Source organism: Carcharodon carcharias, chromosome 23, assembly GCF_017639515.1.
Source record: "Carcharodon carcharias isolate sCarCar2 chromosome 23, sCarCar2.pri, whole genome shotgun sequence".
Lineage (NCBI taxonomy): Eukaryota > Metazoa > Chordata > Chondrichthyes > Lamniformes > Lamnidae > Carcharodon > Carcharodon carcharias.
The window spans coordinates 52,223,267-52,243,105 of record NC_054489.1 but is presented as its reverse complement, the minus strand read 5'-3'; the positions used below and the strand labels follow the sequence as shown (position 1 = coordinate 52,243,105).

General features: G+C 42.0%; 1 protein-coding gene across 4 annotated transcripts in view; it reads right to left on the bottom strand.

Moving 5' to 3' along the window:
* The window catches only part of strada (STE20 related adaptor alpha), a 96,387-nt gene that overhangs the window by 62,329 nt on the left and 14,219 nt on the right, over positions 1-19,839 (bottom strand). For 3 of the 4 annotated variants that reach the window (XM_041173751.1, XM_041173752.1, XM_041173754.1), the window contains exons 2-3: positions 13,960-14,015; positions 11,344-11,401 (exon numbers count right to left, since the gene is read on the bottom strand). In XM_041173751.1, the coding sequence (XP_041029685.1) occupies positions 11,344-11,401; positions 13,960-13,971 (70 nt within the window). In that variant the 5' untranslated portion in view covers positions 13,972-14,015. Of the gene's footprint in view, positions 1-6,097; positions 6,119-11,343; positions 11,402-13,959; positions 14,016-19,839 lie in introns of those variants that run through there. The other variant, XM_041173753.1, reaches the window with a different exon arrangement.

The window sequence follows — 19,839 nt, the reverse complement described above, 5'->3', positions numbered from 1 at the left end:
TGCCTGTAGTTGCTTGCCTTATCTTTATACCCTTTTTTGAAAAAGGGTGTAATATTTGCAATTCTCCAGTCCTCTAGCACAACCTCTGTGGTTAAGGGAAACTGAAAAATCATGGTCAGTACCTCTGAATTTCCACTCTCACTTCCCTCTGTATCCTTGGATGCATCTCATCTGGCCCTGGTCCCTTGTCAACTTCAAGTACAGATGGCCTACCATTAACTCCACTTTTACAATTTTAACCCCTTCAAGTGTCTGAATTACCTCCTCTTTCACCTTGCCCTGTGCAGCAGCATCTTCCTTGGTAAAGACATATGCAAAATATTCATTTAATACCTCAGCCATGCCCCCTGCTTCCATGCGTAAATCCTCTTTTTGGTCCCTCCTCCTCCTTTTACCAGTTATATGCCTACAGAAGACTGAGGTTCCCTCTTATGTTAGTTGCCGGTCTCTTTTTACACGCTCTTTGCTTCTCTTATTTGCTTTTTCCAAATCCCCTCTGAACCTTCTATATTTAGCTGGTTCTTGGTTGTACAATCCACTCGATGTCTCTCATGGGCACACTTTTTCTTCTTCGTCTTAAGCCCTAGATCTTTCGTCATCCAGGGAGCTCCGAGTTTCTTTTCTCTGCCTTTCCCCTTTGTGGGTATATTTGACTGCGCTTGAACTCTCTTCTTTAAAGGCAGCCCATTATTCAGATATTATTTGGCCAGCCAATCTTTGATTATCTTGATCAGAAACATTCTGACCCCATTAAAGTTGGCTTTCCCCTGTTAATTATTCTTACTCTGGTTTGTTCCTTGTCCTTTTCCATAGCTAACCTAAATCTTATGATACAAAGGTCATTGTCCCCTAAATTTCCCCTGACATTTGACCCACTTCATTCCTAAGGACCAGGTCTAGCAGTGCCTCCTTTCTTGCTGGACTGGAAACATACTGAGGAAAGTTTTCCTAAGCACACACTAGGAACTCTTGCCTCTCTGCCCTTTACATTACTATCCCAGTCTATATTCTTTTTTCCTTAGCTCTAGCCAAATGAACTCTGTCCTTGCCCCCTCAGGGACTTCATCTTTCTCTTCAGCATTGTAATGTTCTCCTTAATCAACACTTCCACCCTCCCATTTTCCTTCCTTCCTTTCCTGTCTTTACTGAACACCTTGTAACCAGGAATATTTAACACCCAGTCTTGGCCTTCTTTGAGCCAGATCTGTTATAGCCATATCATATTTCAGTGTGGCAGTCTGCACCTGTAACTCACCAATCTTATTTCCCACACTCCGCCTATTCACATACATGCACAATAACCCTAATGTAGACCTTATTACTTTCTCCCTCACTCTGAACCATGTATTAACTTAATATTTCTTACTCCAGTGCTATCTGTCTCTCCCATTATTTTGTGTACCTTGGTACTCCTCGGATATTACCTGCTGGTTCCCACATCCTTGCCACATTATTTTAAACCCTCCTCAATAGCACTAGCAAATCGCCCTGCAAGGAACTCAGTCCTGGCTCTATTTAGGTGCAATCTGTATGGCCTGTACAGGTCCCTCTCCCCCAGAGCTGGTCCCAATGTCCCAGACATCTAAAGCTCCCTTTTCCACACCATCTTTCCAGCCATGCACTCATCTGCTTTATCCTCCTATTTTACTTACATGTGGTACCGGGAGTAATCCGGAGATCGATTTATCGAATCGCGAGCTCTTCCGGTCTTCTTCATGGCCCCCTTGCAGCTGAGCCACCCGTGGTGCCATGGACTGGGATCCAATTGCAATCCCCAGATGAACATCACTCAACCAGTATTCCATTCTGAATACAGATGAGAGTGTATGATGCACTCAGGGTACTTCTGCACCATCTGCCTGCTTCTTCTCGACTGTCTAGTGGTCATTTATTCCTACTCTCCCTGCACGGTCTTAAGCTGCAGGGTGACCACATCTTTAAAACGTGTTATTGACGAGACCTGGAGCTCGAGCTGCTGCAACTGATGACACTTCTTGCATGTATGGTTATCCAGGACACAAGAGTCTTCCTGGAGTTCCTGAATATCAAAAGGTGTGCACTTAAGGTTGTAGCAGCCCTGCCATTCCTCTACCTATTGGATTAAAAAACTTACAACTAATAGGCCTTGCTACTTAAAAAAAGACATATCAGCTACTCACGTGCCTTCTGTTGATGTTATTTAATTATATGGAAGATAACAATGCTTTTCTTGAAATTTTTAACGTTTTTTAATCTATCAGTCGCTCAGACTTGCAGTTCAAATAAAAGATGTTTCCTCATGTTGCCCGTTATCTTAAATTTGTGCCCTCTGGCTACTGGATTTTTTGCCACTAGAAACAGTTTCTCCTTAATTACTCTATCAAAAACCCTTCATTGCTTTGAATACCTTAATCAAATAACATCCCTACCAAAACTCAACTTTTTTTGCTCTAATGAGAACAATCCTAGCTTCTGTAGTCTCTCCATATAACACAAAGTCCCTCATCCCTGGTACTATTCTAGTAAATCTCCTCTATGTTCTTTTCAAGGCTCCTACACATCTCCTAAAGTATGGTGCCCAAATTAAATGTGACACTTAAACTGAGGCTTAACCTGGGTTTTATAAAGATTTGGCATAACTTCCTTGCTTTGTACTTTATTCCTCTAATAATAAAGGCAAAGATTCCATATGCTTTAAAAACAAACTTCTCAACTTGCCTGACCACCTTCAAAAATTTGTGTACATATATCGCAGATGTCTGTTTTCCAACACCTCCTTAAAATTGTACCATTTAGTTCATATCATTTCATCTCATTCTTCCTTCCAAAATGCATCACTTCACATTTCTCTGCATTAAATTTCATCTGCTGCATCTGTTCATTTTACCAGTTTATGTCCTCCTGATGTTTAGGAACATACAAAATAAGAGAAGCAGGCCATTCAGCCCCTTGAGCCTGCTCTGCTATTCAATAAGGTCATGGCTGATCGGTTTGTTTAGAATTCCACATTCCCATCTACCCCTGAAAACCTTGGATTCCTTTGTCTAAAAGAATCTATCTACCTACGCCTTAAAAATATTCGATGACCCCGCCTCCAAAGTCGCACAACCCTCAGAAAAAATCTCTCATCTCTGTCCTAAAAGGGTAACCCCTAATTTTAAAACAGTGCCCCCTAGTTCTGGACTTACCAAGAGGAAACATCCTTTCCACATCCACTTTGTCAAGACCGTTCAGGATCTTATAGACTTCAATCAAGTCACCCATCACCCTTCTAAACTCCAGTGGAAACAAGCCCAGTCTGTCCAGCCTTTCCTCATAAGACAACCCACTCATTCCAGGTATCAGTCTAGTAAACCTCCCCTGAACTGCCTCCAATGCATTTACATCCTTCTTTAATAAGGAGACCAACATTACACATGGTATTCGAGATGTGATCTCACTAATGCCCTGTATAACTGAAGCATATCATCCTTACTTTTATGTTCAATTCCTCTCATAATAAAGAATAGCATTCTATTAGCCTTTTTATTACTTGCTGTACCTGCATACTAACTTTTTGTGACTCATGCACTAGAACTTCTAGATCCCTCTGCACTTCAGAATGCTGCGGTTTTTCTCTGTGGGGAACACCACTGTACTTCCTGTATGGAACACCCTTCAGTTTGAAAATTAACCATTCGCCCATGCTTTGTTTTTGGTCTCTTAGCCAATTTTGTATTCATATTGCCATTAAATGTTTAATGGGCTTCAATTTTGCTAAAAGATTTATTTTATGTTGCTTTGTCAAACGCTTTCAAAAGTCCACACACACATCAACAACACTACCCTCATCAACCTTCTCAGTTACATCAAAGAACTCATTCATGATTTGCCTTTTTATACAAGTCTGCACTTTCATTTATTAGCCCCTACATTTCCAAATGCTAATTAATTAATTTTATCCCAGATTACTGTCTCTAAAATTTTCCACACCACCATCAGGCTGACCATTGTAAGTTACTGGGTTTATCCCGCTCCTCTTTTTAAAGAAATGGTGTAACATTCAATTCTCCAGTTGTCTGGCACCACCCCAATATCCAAGGAGGATTGGAAGGTCATGGGCAGAACTTCCACAATTTACATCCTTACTTCCCTCAGTAACCCAGTGTATCCCATTTGAACCAAATGACCTTTCTACTTTGACAACTACCGTTTAAGTACCTCTTCTATTTATTTTTATCCTATTCAATATTCCTACTACAGGGAATCCCCTTTTAAAGTGGTTTTGTTTTAAAGGGCTTTTTTTTTTTTTAAATGTCTGGGTTCCATTTAGAGTGCAGTGTTCTCCATTTTAACGGGTGTGAGCAGTGTGATGACATCTTCACACCCCCAACGTGATGACGTTACCACGTGGCCAGGCCCAGTGATTCCGAGTAGAGTCCGGCTTACGTTTGTTTTGGTGCCATTTTGTCCTTACTGCACATTCCAGGAACATTGTTTTTGCTGCTGCATTTTCAGGTTACCCCCCACAACCCCCACCCCACACTAACCTAAACTTCATTATTAAATTGTTTTTATTGCAGCCTGCACTATTTGAGGAACTCTGTTGACTTTGATTTTTGAAAGAATTCTCCACTGTACTGCAGCAGATACTGTACTGTAAATTGTTTTCAAATTCCTCTGCTGTTTGAACTGTATGCACCTGAGGAACTGCTGTGGACCTCTGCTTTACAGAGATACTGCTCTGTACTGTACAGTACCTGTGTTTGAGGAATCTGTTGTAAACTTAGTGTTTCAAAGAGGTCTCTGCAATGAAGCAGCCTAGGAAGGAATAAAATGGAATAAGGCAGAAATTTTAAAGTCACTTACTGTACAGTACTGTACAGTATTTCAGATTTGTGATCCCGTCCGACCATGAGCCAGAAATGCCCAGCAATTGGTTGCAGTGAGCTTGCTACTGCCAAAAATAAAATCAAAATTATTTTACCCCGGAATGTACAGCACTGCACATGGATCACATTGTTTCACATTGATTTTTCCAGACAAAAATTGCCCTCAGGAACCTAACTCTGCCTGTAACATTAATTCCTATGGGAAATCATGCTTCACTTTAAGCGGCTTCACTTAAAGTGGCAGTTTTCAGGAATGCAACCACCACTTTAAGTGAGGGCTCCCCACTCTCTTTTAATGCTACATTAGCAGCATCCTCTTCATTGAAAATATCATTTCATACTTTAGTCAAGCCCTTTGTCTCCACAAGATGATCTCTTTTTTGGTCCTTCCTTTGACTATCTTTTCACTATTGAATTATTTATTTAGGACTTTTGTATTCCCTTTTTGTTACTCACTAATCTGTTCACATACTCTCTTTTCCCCTCATTCATCTTCTTTTAAAGATCTCCTCTGTGCTTTTTCTGCTCCACCAGGATCAGTTTTAATCCCTGCGCTCTTTTCTCAATGTTTATATTGACATTCTGAGATCTAATTTATCTAATTCTTAAAAGTACCTCCATAGGAAAACAACAGCCTAGCAAGACTCCTATGTAAACATCTTGCTACCCATTGTCCTTCTTCATGGCTTAGGTGGCCAATCCCATTTACCAACCTGTTGTCGTCTTTTATGTTCACTCTCCCTCCCTCACCCACTGTATTATGATGCCCAGTACCGTACACAGCATCTGAGGTTGGAACAGATCAACGCTTTCTACAAGCTATCAATTCCCACAACTTGACTTCCATTCCACCAAGCTAAACACCTGAAGATCCTGTTTACCATTTTCATCACCCTTGAAGACTGTGTTTATAGTTTAAGGGTGTCCTTGGACCTATTCAGTGCTGAAAGAGAAATGTTCCAAAAGCCACCCTGGGCTATTCTAGCTGGCTAGCTTAAAACAAGACCAAATTGGTTCAAACAGATGGCTTGGTCCAGAGCATTCTGCAAGAGACAGTGGTCATAGATAGCCGAATAAAGATACAGACAAGACACAAAGGATAGGACTGGAGGTGAGAAAAACATTCAGATTATGAACAAAAGGCAAATCATTGAAAGAGGGAACTTAAAGAAGCACAAAAAGAACATTAGCTGGGGCAAGGATAAAGAAGTAAACTGGGATTAGGCAAAGGGGGTCCAAAACCGTACCAGCATTATGGGTCAGGTGCCTGTACCAGAACGTCTCGATTAGTTGAACTATCAGAGTCTTGGGTGAAGTTTCGAAACTTAGTTAAACTGAAGAAAATATTCACACTTTCAGTGACATTGTAACCTACAAAAATTATGGGATTCCATCTAATTCTACCAAGAGACTGCAATCGAATACTTTGTTATGTTTGCACACAACGCATGGATGTGCTGGCTGCAGGACTAGAATGGCACTACCCCACAGATAGCAGCAGCAGCGTGGGATTGGTGGGGTGGAGGGGGTGGGGAGAGAAGATCTGCATTTACTCATTCCCCCAGTTGACTACTGAGCAGAGGAGGCTTTGCCTGGATCTCACCCACCCTCCCTTCAAATTGGGATGTGGTGTGTGACCAACAGTCTAGAAAGTGAAACAAGGAAAGAAAGATCACTTCTGATTTCATCAGGGTAATAGTTGGACAGTAAAACTCCACCTCAGTGACCCTGGGGTTGAGAGAGGAGCATCAGGCAGGGTTCCTGCTCTCAATCACTATCCAGTGATCTCTGCTGAAAATTGAGTCAAGTGAGGACAGGATTAGGTCTGGGTGTGATGGCTTGCATGAGAGAATAGCCTGCTCAGACTGACTGACCAGGCTTACACTTGGCAAGGTGATAAGGAGCTGATGCTTGCAGAGCTAAGCACTCCATTAACAAAAATCACTGCCATTTCTCTTCACATGCCAAGGGACAAAGTGCCGTTAGTTTTCACAGATCCAATCAGGATTGCAGGAAAATGAGAAAACCTTAAAATCCGTCTTAAGGATTATAAGAGCCTTTTGAGCTCACATGGAGTGGGGGTAACCAGTCATGTCTTGAGGGGCAACACTAAACCTGCCTCAGTAACCCTGAGACCCATGATTAGTTTCTTCACTGTTTCACCATCATTAAAAGGGCTGAGTAGGACCAGCTCATCAGCCCCAATTGACAAAAGGAATAGGTAGCTCAAAGCATTGAGAGATCACCAGCAATTCCACATCACAACAAAATCTACAGGCGCTCAATCACACACATGCACATCATTATTTTGGCGATAAAGCAAAAAATTACAAATGTTGCAAAACTGAAATAATGACAGAAAATGCTGGAAACATTCAATAATCAGTCACTGAACAGTGATCCTTCCATGCTGATATAAAGTGTACGCCCAAACTAATTTGTCTTTCCTCATCTAGATGTTGATCATCTGGCTGCACATTTCTAACAGTTTCTGGTTTTACAACAGGATTCTCAGTGGTGCACAGCTAACACGGTGAGGTAGTTCTTACCCAGTCACTGTTAATACTGCAGTGCCATGTTCGTTGTCTCCCCCCCTCCCACTGCTGACTCTGGTTCATAAACATCTGGAAACATCAGCTTTGCTGATCAGTATCAGAGGTTTATGCAGACACAAAAGATTGTGAATGACGAAGTTTCAAAAAGATTTCTTTTTCTGGCAAATGTGTGGCAGAGAGGAATGAATAGTAAGGGAAATGAACTCCCTCTTAATATACAGGAGTCAAACCACAACATAGAAGTCAGGGATTCCCATGGTGTGTGGGCATTACTTAGGATGATAATGTTGAGCAGGAGTACTCTACATTTGTTAGGCTAACACATTTCAGAAAGCGAGGGACAGGAATTGCATCTGTTCAGCAATTGCTAAGTTCCTTTTGCAACAATATTGAGATACACAAGGATAAAAGGCATGCATAACCATTGGAAGAACTAACCTTAAGGTTAAATGATAGGAGCTGTATTAACAGAATGTGATGGTATAATGGAATTCATGTTTATCTTAGGTAAGGAATCATATAAACGTCACAACACATTGGATCTCCATAGGAAATTTCCATCTAGTCTTCATGAAGCTAGCGTAAGCAGCCAAAAAGACATGTCTGCAAGATCTTGGAGGAGCTTTCAGTATGCGAGTATAGTTGGAGCTGATCTTTTTCTCGGGGCATCGCTGGCTAAGCCAGCATTTGTTGCCCATCCCTAATTTCCCTTAAGGTAGTGGTGAGCTGCCTTCTTGTACTGCTGCAGTCCATGTGGTGTAGGTATGCCCACTGTGCTGTTAGGGAGGGAGTTCCAGGATTTTGACCCAGCTACAGTGAAGGCACAATGATATATTTCCAAGTCAGGATGGAGTGTGGCTTGGAAGGAAACTTGCAGGTGGTGGTGTCCCGATGCATTGTGCTCTCGTCTTTTCTAGGTGGTAGAGGTCACAGGTTTGGAAGATGCTGTCGAAGGAGACTTGCTGAATTCCTGCAGTGCATCTGGTAGATGGTACACGCTGCTGCCACTGTGCGTCGGTGGTGGAGGGAGAGAATGTTTAAGGCGGTGCATGAAATTCCAATCAAGCAGGCTGCTTTATCTTGGATGGTGTCAAGCTTGAGTGCTGCACTCATCCAGGCAAGTGGACAGTATTCCATCACACTCCTGGCTTGTAGATAGAAGACAGGCTTTGGGGAGTCAGGTGAGTAATGTGCTGCAGAATTCCAAACTTCTGACCTAGTCTTGTAGCCACAGTACATAAATGGCTGATCCAGTTCAGTTTCTGTTAAATGGTAATCCCCAGGATGTTGATGGTGGGGCATTGAGCAATAGTAATGCCATCGAATGTCAATGGTTAGATTCTCTCTTGTTGGAGGTGGTCATTGCCTGGCACTTGTGTGGCATGAATGATACTTGCCACTTATTAGCCCAAGCCTGAATGTTGTCCAGGGCTTGCTGCAAATGTTTCAGCATTTGAGTTGTCACCAATGGTGAACATTCATCAGCAAACATCTCAATTTCTGACCTGATCTAGGCAGAAGGTCATTGATGAAGCAGTTGAAGATGGTTAAGCCTAGGACACTACATTGTGGTGAAGTCTGTTACCGAGATGATTGACCTCCAACAGCCACAACCATCTTCCAACCAGTAGAGTTTACCCCCCACCCCGATTCCCATTGACTTCAATTTTGCTGGGCTCTTTGATGCTACACTTGGTCAAATGCTGCACTTATGCCAACATGTCACTCTTAGCTTACCTCTAATTTACTTCTTTTGACTATGTTTTTGATCAAGGTAGTGAGGTCAGGAGTCAAGTGGCTAAACTGAGCACTGGAAAACAGGTTATTGCTGACCATGTGCCCCTTGAAGTAGCACTGTCATTGACACCTTCCATCACTTTTCTGGTGATCATGGGTAAACTAATGGAGCAATAATTAGCAAGATTAGATTTGTCCTGCTTTGTGTGTTCAGGACATACCTGGGCAATTTTTTCACATGGTCAGGCAGATGTCAGTTTTGTAGCTGTACTGGAATTCTTTGGCTAGGGATGCAGCTAGTTCTGGAGCACAAGTCTTCAGTACTACGTCCTTGTGTTGTCAGGGCCCAAAGCCTTTGCTGTCTCAAGAAATGACTGAAGGCACTGGATATCAAGTGGAGTGCATCTAATGGGATGATGATGATGCTGGGCACCTCACTAGGAGCTGAAATGGATCATCCACCCTACACATGGTTTCAAATGCTTCAGTCTTGTCTTTTGCATTGTGATGTGCTGGGCTCCCCCATCATTGCAGATTTTTGTGCAGCCTCCTCCTTCAGTTAGTTGGTTAATTGTCCACCACTGATGACTGGACATTGCAGGGCTGCAAAGTGTTATTACTGGTCCCAGGGTGAGATCCCCCAATTTGTTAACTTCCTGAATGGGACCCCAATTTTGTTAAGCTCCCGGGTGAGGAATGAGCTGGCTCCCCTTCTTTATTCAACCTCCCCGGTTGGTCACAAGGTCAATTCAAAAGGGATTCCCTCCCTCCGTAGATACCTTTTCCCAGTCCAAATGTATTTTTTTTTAGAAGGAGCCAACTTAACCAGGCTTTCTTGAGTCAAAGAATGAGCAAGTTTATTAGTGACTAAAAACCTGAGAAAAATAATAAAAATGCAACACACATAACTTCTCATTTCTGATTTGTGGGTAAGAATCCAAATAGAAGTTTAAAAAAAATGAATCAGTGTGCGAGAGCGAGAGCCTGCACCCGTAGGGATGACTCATTGGTCTTCTTGCTGTCACATACACACACTGCAATGCTTTGCAGCTAGCTTTTTAACCCATTTTCCCCCTGTGTATTCCTGTAAGGGAAAAAAACATGTCTTGTGCCCAGGGTCTGTTTTCTTTCATCTCCAACCGTTTTACATATTCTGAGATATAAATCAACAGGAGGTGGCTTTTAGATGACTGCTGAGATGTGGTAATCAGTCTTTTTCTCAACAGTCACAGGAGATTAAAGTTTAGTCTTTGGCATCTTTCCTATCTTCCTATCAGGTGTCTCTGCTTGAAGGCCTTGATACCTTTTTTTGGTGCGACATTCCATGTTCTCTCAAGACAGGTCTGTCGGTATAATCCAATCGGAATTTTCCAGAAAGTGGTCACTTTACATTATAAGCCACCTTTTGCCCAGTGTCCTTGCTTGTATTTCTTTAAAAACACACACGCCTTCCTTAAAAAGTTCAATATGCCTGTAAGTAATTCGTTGCTGTAATTGGCTTTTCACGACAAGAGCTTTGATTTAATTTGTTGGTTGTGGGACCAGTTTGCTATCTACGGCATGCTGCTTCCACTGTTTGCCATGCATGTAGCCCTGTGTTGTAGCTTTGCCAGGCTAGTATCTTGTTAGATATGTCTGGTGCTGCTTCTGGTCTGCTCTCCTGCACTCTTCATTGAACCAAGGTTTGCTCACATGGTTTGATGGTAATGGTAGAGTGAGGGATAATCTGTAATCTCATGGCCCAGTTTATGGTTGAATATACACTATGCAAGTGGCTGTTTTGTATTATTTCAATGGCTTGGTTCAACAAAGACTGTTCAACAAATGTTTGACATTTTTCCTTGTCCTCAAGCCTGCATTAGAGGTAAAGAATATATGGCAATATCCTAAATAAACTCAACATATCAGAGTGGAAACAAACACCCACTCCCCAATCTAGTCCAGAGCTATTTTTAGAATGCCACTGATAGAGGCACAGCAGGAACTAGCCCATCCCCTTGCCTCCACACACCCCAGCTCTTAGGTGGTTCATGGCACATTGACATTAATAGGAATGAGGAGAAGAAATAGGGATCGAGATGGTATATAGAGTGCACAGAAGATGCTCAAAAGCATTGCCATTTGTCCCTTATGGATGACCTTAGTTAACCACCAGTTCATCTTTAACAACAATGATACAAAATGGCTCAAAACTAACTTACCACCAAACAGTCCCACATCCTGCAGGCTCTCCACGCTCAGCTTTTCAGACACCCACCTCTAGGCCACGCAATTCAAATAAGTAAAAGAAACAAAGAGATGAGAAATCACAATTAGCAGTTTTTTTGCACTCTTTTGATCCAAAATAATGAGGAAAATCCAAGAAACCAATGAGCAATTTCCAGATTCTAATTCACTGTTTTCCCAAGACTGCACTAGGTAGCTTCAGATTTCATTGCAAATCAGCAGTTTTGAATCTCCTCCTCCAAATTTCTCCCTTTGTTCCTCTTCTCATGGAGAATTGTTGGCATATGGGCCCTGGCACAATCCATCCTTCAGTACTTTGTCTAATTGACCACAATGGACCTTACCCTGGCTGACCACCCTCCAGATTTATATGTTGGACATCTTGTGGAGTTAATTGCTAATAATTGGACTTCTTGACATCTTGGAGTAACAGGCTTTTCAGGATAGATGAGATAGCTTTGAGCTGCCACTGGAGAAAGTCTGGTTTATCTTCTGCTCCAAATGTCTGGTGTCTAATCGTGTATATTCATGTAAAAGTTGAATTTTTAGGGCTGATTTTTTAACCAAAACGTTAAGACTTTTACGTGGGTAATGTTTTCGAGGGGCTTACTTTCAACTAAAGCACACTTGCCAGACACATCTAAAATGGCTCTAAAAGAATCCACAAGGTACTCAGGGAAGCAGCAGCCAAAACGGCCATTTATTCTGTTTAAGGAGCCTCCCTTCCACACCCTGCGACAGGAAGCAGCAACAGCAGCAGGGCCTGTGGTTTCAATGCTGCTCAGGAGCCTACGGAAGTAAAGGGCCACACAAATGTCATGTGGATGCTCCCTTGCGGTGAACTAGACCTTGGTGCAGAGGGATTGCACTGAGTCGGCTTAACAAGGGCCCGATTGGTAAGGCATGACCCTCCTCTCCCCTTCCCAGGAAGGCGGAGCACAGCAATCAAGGACACAAGACCCGGATGATTATTAATTTAAAGTTTGCTCTGGAAGTTGATCCCTGTACCTGATTTCCACATATGCTGCTTATTATTCTTCTCCAATCTGTTAGTTTCCCCAAAAATATCAAAATCAATCTACATTCAAATATAAAAAACAAAATACTGCAGGTGCTGGAAATCTGTAATAAAAACAAAAAGTGCTGTAAACAATCAACAGACCTGCCAGCATCTGTGGAGAGAGAAACAGAGTTAATAAAGTTTAATATGAAAGAGTAGAAATGTGATGGGTTTTATTTATTCCATAGAAAGTGGGGAGGGGAAGGAAGAACGAACAGGAAGGTCTGGGATAGGGTACAGGGCAGGAGAGATTAAATGACAAAGATGTCATGGATCAAAAAGCAAAGGGAGTGGTAACAATTGTAAAGAGAGAAAGCATTTGTCCAGAGTGAGTGTGAATGACAGAATAATGAACAGTTCTTTCTGAGCGACATGGCTCCTGTCTTAACTGACAAGTAGAAACTGGAGGGAATATGATAAGTGAAACCTTTTTAATGGTTAATGTATTGAGGATGTTGAAGTGATTATAAAGATTATACTTTGGCTCTGAAATTTTTGGGCTTTGATCCCTGGAAAAGTAAGATCGACTTTTACATGAGGTATATGAAAAACTATAGGCTTTTTAGGCCTGATAAAGCATGGAGGTGACTTTTGCATGAGTATATATGGTATTTCAAAGAAATGCTTCAGCAAGGAATCAGCAGCTGAGATAACTGCAACTGCAAGTGATCCAAGTATAACTTTAGCAACTAGTGTATTAAACATAGGTAGAAGGGTCTGTTAACTCTTAAAATTACTCCTCAACTGACTTGGACAAGAAATCTTGTTTGAGAAGTATCATTAAAGTAAATAGCTACAACTCTTTATGCAAGTAAACTGTTTTCAAAGGATTCTGAAAAAAATAAATCAGGAAGTCTTATCTATGCCATGTACTATTGATCCAGACAACTAAGGATTGTTTTCAACAATTATTTGCAGAGCCCAAAAAAGATACAAAAGCCAAAAGGTACTTTTTATGTACAATATAGTTTGATCAATTATGTTGCATTGGAATAAAATCTACTGTCTGTACAGCAACATGGAGTATCACGTGTTAATTCCAAGTATGTTATTGTGAACCATAGAAAGAAGAAGGCTGACTAATATTAATCCTAACACACTCCCTGTAAGATGCTGGTAATAGAGTAGAGGCTTTCACTCCAGCATTCTGGGCTTAAAAATGTAGGTCTCAGAAATAAAATTAGTGTAATAATCCAATGATTTTTTAAATGCAAGACAACATACAGTAAATATCTTTGCAGAGGCTCTGGGTGGTACCATGGTATTAGACACTTATCTAATCAGTCCTATTTGGATTTGAGCCGAAATATTTTCTCTCTTCTAGCTGCATGCTTCAAACAAGTGAGCAGGCTGGATCGCCAAACTCACTCGCCTTGCATTCAATCTCATGTCAACAGGCTCACAATGGCTTCTTTTGCATAAACCATCAACCAGCTCTTGATCATGACAAGGTCAGCTCAGTGCTCAAGCTAGTGAAACAGCTAGTACTTAACTTACATTAATGCAAATACTGAAATAAAATGGGACTTACCAGAAATGACATGGAAAAGCTGGTGCGTCACCAAACAGGCACTGCCATTAAGAGATCTAGTATGAAACAGAGCATCAAAATAAACACAATGACTTCACAGTGGATCTGCTTCACTCCCATATTGTGTGAGAATACACTGTACAGCAAATCAAAAGGTGATTAAAAAAGGTTCCCATCCTGCTCTTTGTTCAAATCAAATGAACATACCATCCCAAAGAGTTTGCCAGGTTTCCCCACAAACCTCACCACAGCGAACTCTGGTTAGTACACGAATAAACCTTCACAAAATTACTTCCCTCAATGTGCCAAGAGGTTGGTAGGCCTGTTCTTTGCAATGGCCTATTACCTCTCTCAATAGTGAGGATCCAACCCATCACTGGGGCGCGGGGTGGGGGGGGGGGGGGGTCAACATTTCTCATTAATGCCAACAATTGGCAAAAATTTGATATTTTTAGCATCAAATAAAGAATCCAAACAAATGGGGGGCTGGACAGATTCCACATGTCACGACAGTTTCACCTTATTCAGGACATGAAAATGAAACCCTTCCTGTTTCTTCGACCACCTGAGTCACTCTCCGAATGCATCTCAGATACAGAACAGGTTAGATACAGAGTAAAACTCCCTCTACTAGGGTATGGGCACCAGGATGAAACAATAGAGAAAAAAGGAACACAGTGGACTGGTAAAGATAAATAGCACTAGAGAATGAAAAATAATTCTGATATAGTAGGGATCAGACAGGGGGAAAAATGGCAAGCAGACTAAAACAGGTCTGGAGTGCATGTGCGGAAATGCATCATGCATGGTAAATAAGGCTTTGAGCTATAGGCACAAATTGCCACATGGGACTACAATATCGTGGCAATAACAGGGATCTGGTTCAAAGCAGGATCTGATTGGGAATTTAATATTCAAAGCTCCAGGAAATTTAGGAAGTATAGAGACTGAAAGAAAGAGTGGAGGTGGCAGCATTGATCAAATAAATTATTAAACCTCTGGTTGAGAAGTTGAAGACAGAATCTTTTCAGTCTTTCAGAATTAAGAAACAATAAAGGACCTATTACACTGCCGGGCATACACCATAAAATGGTGGGAAGGAGGAGGAGCAAGTTGGCGGGCAAATTACAGTGAGAGTACAGCAAGAGTAGTGAAAATAATTATCTCAATATAGACTGGGATAGTAACAGTGTAAAGGGCAGGAATTCCTGAAACATATACATCAAACTTTGAGCCACTGTGTTTCCTGTCCAATGAGGAAGGAAGCAGTAATGGATCTCGTTCTCACCAGTGAAGTGCAGTAAGTGGGGCATGTTTTTTTTGGTGGGGGCGAGGGTTGGGGGTTGGGTGAGTGATATGGTCATAATAACTCAAGTGCAGGAGAGCTAATTTCAGTAAGTTGAAAAACAGATCCAGCCCAGGTGAATTGACATAAAAATTGGTAAGCAAAACAGCAATTGGAACAGTGGGAGTCCTTTAAAGAGGAGATGGTAGACACATTCCAATAAGTGAGAAAGGAAAAGCATTGAAAGCTGGAGTTACCTGAAGAGTTAAAGATATAAGATTGAAAAAGAGGAGCCTTATGTCAAATGTAAGATCCATAATAGAGAACACAGCAAGTACAGGGAAAATCTAAAAAAAAATAAAAAGGACCCAAAAGGTTTTTGAATATATAATTACTAATTTTTAAAAAATTTGTTCATGGGATATAGGCATCACTGGTTGGGCCAGCATTTATTGCCCATCCCTAATTGCCCTTGTTCAGAGGGCACTTAAGAGTCACTCATATTGCTGTGGATCTGGAGTCACATGTAGGCCCAGAGCAGGTAAGGATGGCAGATTTCCTTCCCTAAAGGACATTAGTGAACTAGATGGGTTTTTATGACAATCAGCAATCGTGGTCATCAGACTTAATTCCAGATTTTTATTGGATTCAAATTTCATCATCTGCTGTGGTGGGATTTGAACCCGGGTCACCAAAGAATTACCGTAGGTCTCTTGAATACTAATATCATTATGCCACTGCCTCCTCTGGACGTGAGTCAAAGAAAGGATGGGTTAATTAGGGACCAAAAAGATCATCTTGTTCTTCTCAGAGGGTTTGGTTGAGACAGTAAATAAGTACTTTGTATTTGTCTCCACTAGTGAAGAGGATGTTGACAATGCAGCAGTAAAGGTGTTAGTCATGTTGGATAGGGGATACATAGATTAAGAAGAGGTTGGCAGTACTCAAAGTAAAAAAATGTCAGCCAGTCCAGATTTTTAATTATATACTAACTAAATGTTTAATTACATTCAGGCGATGGGCATTAACTAGGGATTCACTTGTGCTCCTCTATATAGAAGCAGGCTTGCAGCTGTGGTTATTGTGGTTAGAAGTGCATGTGTATAATGTACATCTGCAAATAAAAGCTTACGAAGTGTGTAAATATTAGGCTCTAATTCTATTCTTCAGCTTACTTTCTGGGATAAAACACAGATCTGATGCATCTGTGATTGCTGAGGGCTGTAATGGTAAACTGCAGAGGTTCTGGCCACAATCTTCTAATCCTCCTTCGATATGGAGGCTATGCAAAGGACAGGGGGATTGCAGAAGTTAAACCTCTTTTTAAAAAAAAAGAGGAAAGGGAAAGTCAGGCAATTAAAAGCCAGCCAGCCTGGTCTTTTTGTACTTATGGCCTGGACTTGAATAGTTTCAGAGTTCACAGATGACAACATTTTGAAAGGCAAGATGGCGGTTGAGGTTGTTGGAGGTCAATCATCTCAGTCCCAGGACATCACTGCAGGAGTTCCCCAGGGGAGTGTCCTGGGCCCAGCCAACTTTTCAAATCTTCTGGCCACAAGAAAGGTGCCAGAGGACTGGAGGACAGCAAATGTGGTACCCTTATTCAAGAAGGGTGGTAGGGATAAACCAGGTAATTACATGCCAATGAGTCTAACATCAGTGGTAGGGAAACTATTGGAAAAAATTGAGGGACAGGATTATTCTCCACTTGGAGTGGCAGGGGTTATCAGGGATAGTCAGCATAGAAATGATCTCCCCCGACAAAGCTAACAAATTTGATTGAATTTTGCGAGGAGGTAACTACTTGTGTAGATGAGGGTAGTGCAGTGGATGTAGTCTACATGGACTTCACTAAGGTCCCACATGGGAGAATAGACAAGGTAAGAGCCCATGGGATCCAAGGAATTTTGGCAAATTGGATCCAAAATTCGCTTAGTGGAGGAGGCAGATGGTGAGGGTCAAAGGTTGTTTTTGTGATTGGAAGCCTATGATGAGTGGTGTACCGCAGGGATCAGTGCTGGGACCCTTGCTGTTTATAGTGTACATTAATGATTTAGACATGAATATAGAAGGGATGATCAGTAAGTTCGCAGGTGACATGAAAATTGGTGATGTAAATCATGAGGTGGAAAGCCTTCGGTTACAAGATGATATAGACGGGCTGGTAAGATGGGCAGAGCAGTGGTGAATGGAATTTAATCCTAAAATGTGTGATGTGATGTATTTGTGATGTACACAGCAAGCGAATACATAATGAATGGTAGGACCCTAGGAGGTGCAAAGGATCAGAGGGGCCTTGGTGTACATAACCATAGATCCCTGAAGGCAGCAGCACAGGTAGATAAGATGGCATATGGGATACTTGTCTTTATCAACTGAGGCATAGAATATAAGAGCAGGGAGGTTATGTTGGAGCTGTATAAAATGCTAATTAGGCCACAGCTGGAGTACTGTGTGCAGTTCTGGTCACTACACTATAGGAAGGATGTGACTGCACTGGAGAGGGTACAGAGGAGATTCACCAGGATGTTGCCTGGGCTGGTGCATTTCAGCTATGAAGAGAGATTGGATAGGCTGGGGTTGTTTTCATTAGAGCAGAGAAGGCTGAAGGGGGACCTGATAGAGGTATAAAATTGACAGGTATAGATAGGAAGAAACTTTTCCCTTTGGCGGGGGTGTCAATAACCAGGGGGCATAGATTTAAGGTAAGGGACAGAAAGTTTAGAGGGGATTTGAGGAAAACATTTTTCACCCAGAGGGTGGTTGGAATCTGGAACTCACTGCCTGAGGGGGTGGTTGAGGCATGAGCCCTCAACATTTAAGTAGTATTTAGATGAGCACTTGAAACACCATAGCATACTGGGCTACGGGCCAAGTGCTGGAAAACGGGATTAGAATAGATAGGTGTTTGTGGCCGGCATGGACACAATGGGCCGAAGGGCCTGTTTCTCTGCAGTATAATTCTATGACTATGAAACTAAATGATACAATTTTAAAATGGGTTGAAGATTAGTGAGGCGTGTACACAAATCTTAAATGGTGGCAAAACAAGGCAGCTATTTAAAAAGCATATGGATTCTCTGGCTTTATTAATAGAGGAATAGAGTGCAAATACAAGGAAGTTAATGCTGACCCTTTACAAACAGTGGCAGAAGGGCTGGTAGCCAGAAGAGACAGGTTAAAGCGACTGGTGGTAAAAGCAGAGATAGCATAAGGGAACATATTTTACACAATGAGTTCTGATCTGCCTGAAAGGGTAGCAGATTCAATGGTAATTTTCAACACTCACAGGGCAGGTACAGCACGGGGTTAGATACAGAGTAAAGCTCCCTTTACACTGTCCCCATCAAACACTCCCAGGACAGGTACAGCACAGGGTTAGATACAGAGTAAAGATCTCTCTACACTGTCCCCATCAAACACTCCCAGGACAGGTACAGCACAGGGTTAGATACAGAGTAAAGCTCCCTCTACACTGTCCCATCAAACACTCCCAGGACAGGTACAGCACAGGGTTAGATACAGAGTAAAGCTCCCTCTACACTGTCCCCATCAAACACTCCCAGGGCAGGTACAGCACGGGGTTAGATAGAGTAAAGCTCCCTCTACACTGTCCCCATCAAACACTCCCAGGACAGGTACAGCACAGGGTTAGATACAGAGTAAAGCTCCCACTACACTGTCCCCATCAAACACTCCCAGGACTGTAGATACAGCACAGGGTTAGATACAGAGTAAAGCTCCCTCTACACTGTCCCCATCAAACACTCCCAGGACAGGTACAGCACGAGGTTAGATACAGAGTAAAGCTCCCTCTACAATGTCCCCATCAAACACTCCCAGGACAGCTACAGCACAGGGTTAGATACAGAGTAAAGCTCCCTCTACAATGTCCCCATCAAACACTCCCAGGACAGGTACAGCACAGGGTTAAATACAGAGTAAAGATCTCTCTCAACTGTCCCATCAAACACTGCCATAGTAAATACAATCCAGATCTATTAACATATACCATTGACTGCCTGTGACTCTGGGTATCGTACAAAGGGTTACTGAAATAATGTACTTAGGGCAATTCAGACACTGATGTAAATAGATTCATGGGAAAGTCAATAATAAATGGGAATGTGTACATCTATGAGAAGTTGCAGCACTGGAATAATTGAAAGCCAGGCTCAAAGTAATGCAAGAAAACAATCCTGACTGGGTTAGAGCCTTTCTTTCAGAAATGCAGACATTATTACTGTTTCCCATCACTGATTTACAATAAAATCAACTATTTTCAAATATATCATAAAACTTGTGGTGCATTGGCTATAACATTCCCAGGCTAACACACAAAACATACAAATTAGGAGCAGAGGTAGGCCACTCGGCCCATCAAGTCTGCTCTGCCATTCATGGCTGATCTGATTGTAACCTCAATCCCACATTCCCGCCTACCCAGAATCTTTCACCCCCGTAACAAAAATAAAAATACCTGGAAAAACTCAGCAGGTCTGGCCACATCTGCTGAGAGGAACACAGTTAACGATTCGAGTCCGAATGACTCTTCATAACTCGAACCATTAACTGTGTTCCTCTCCGCAGATGCT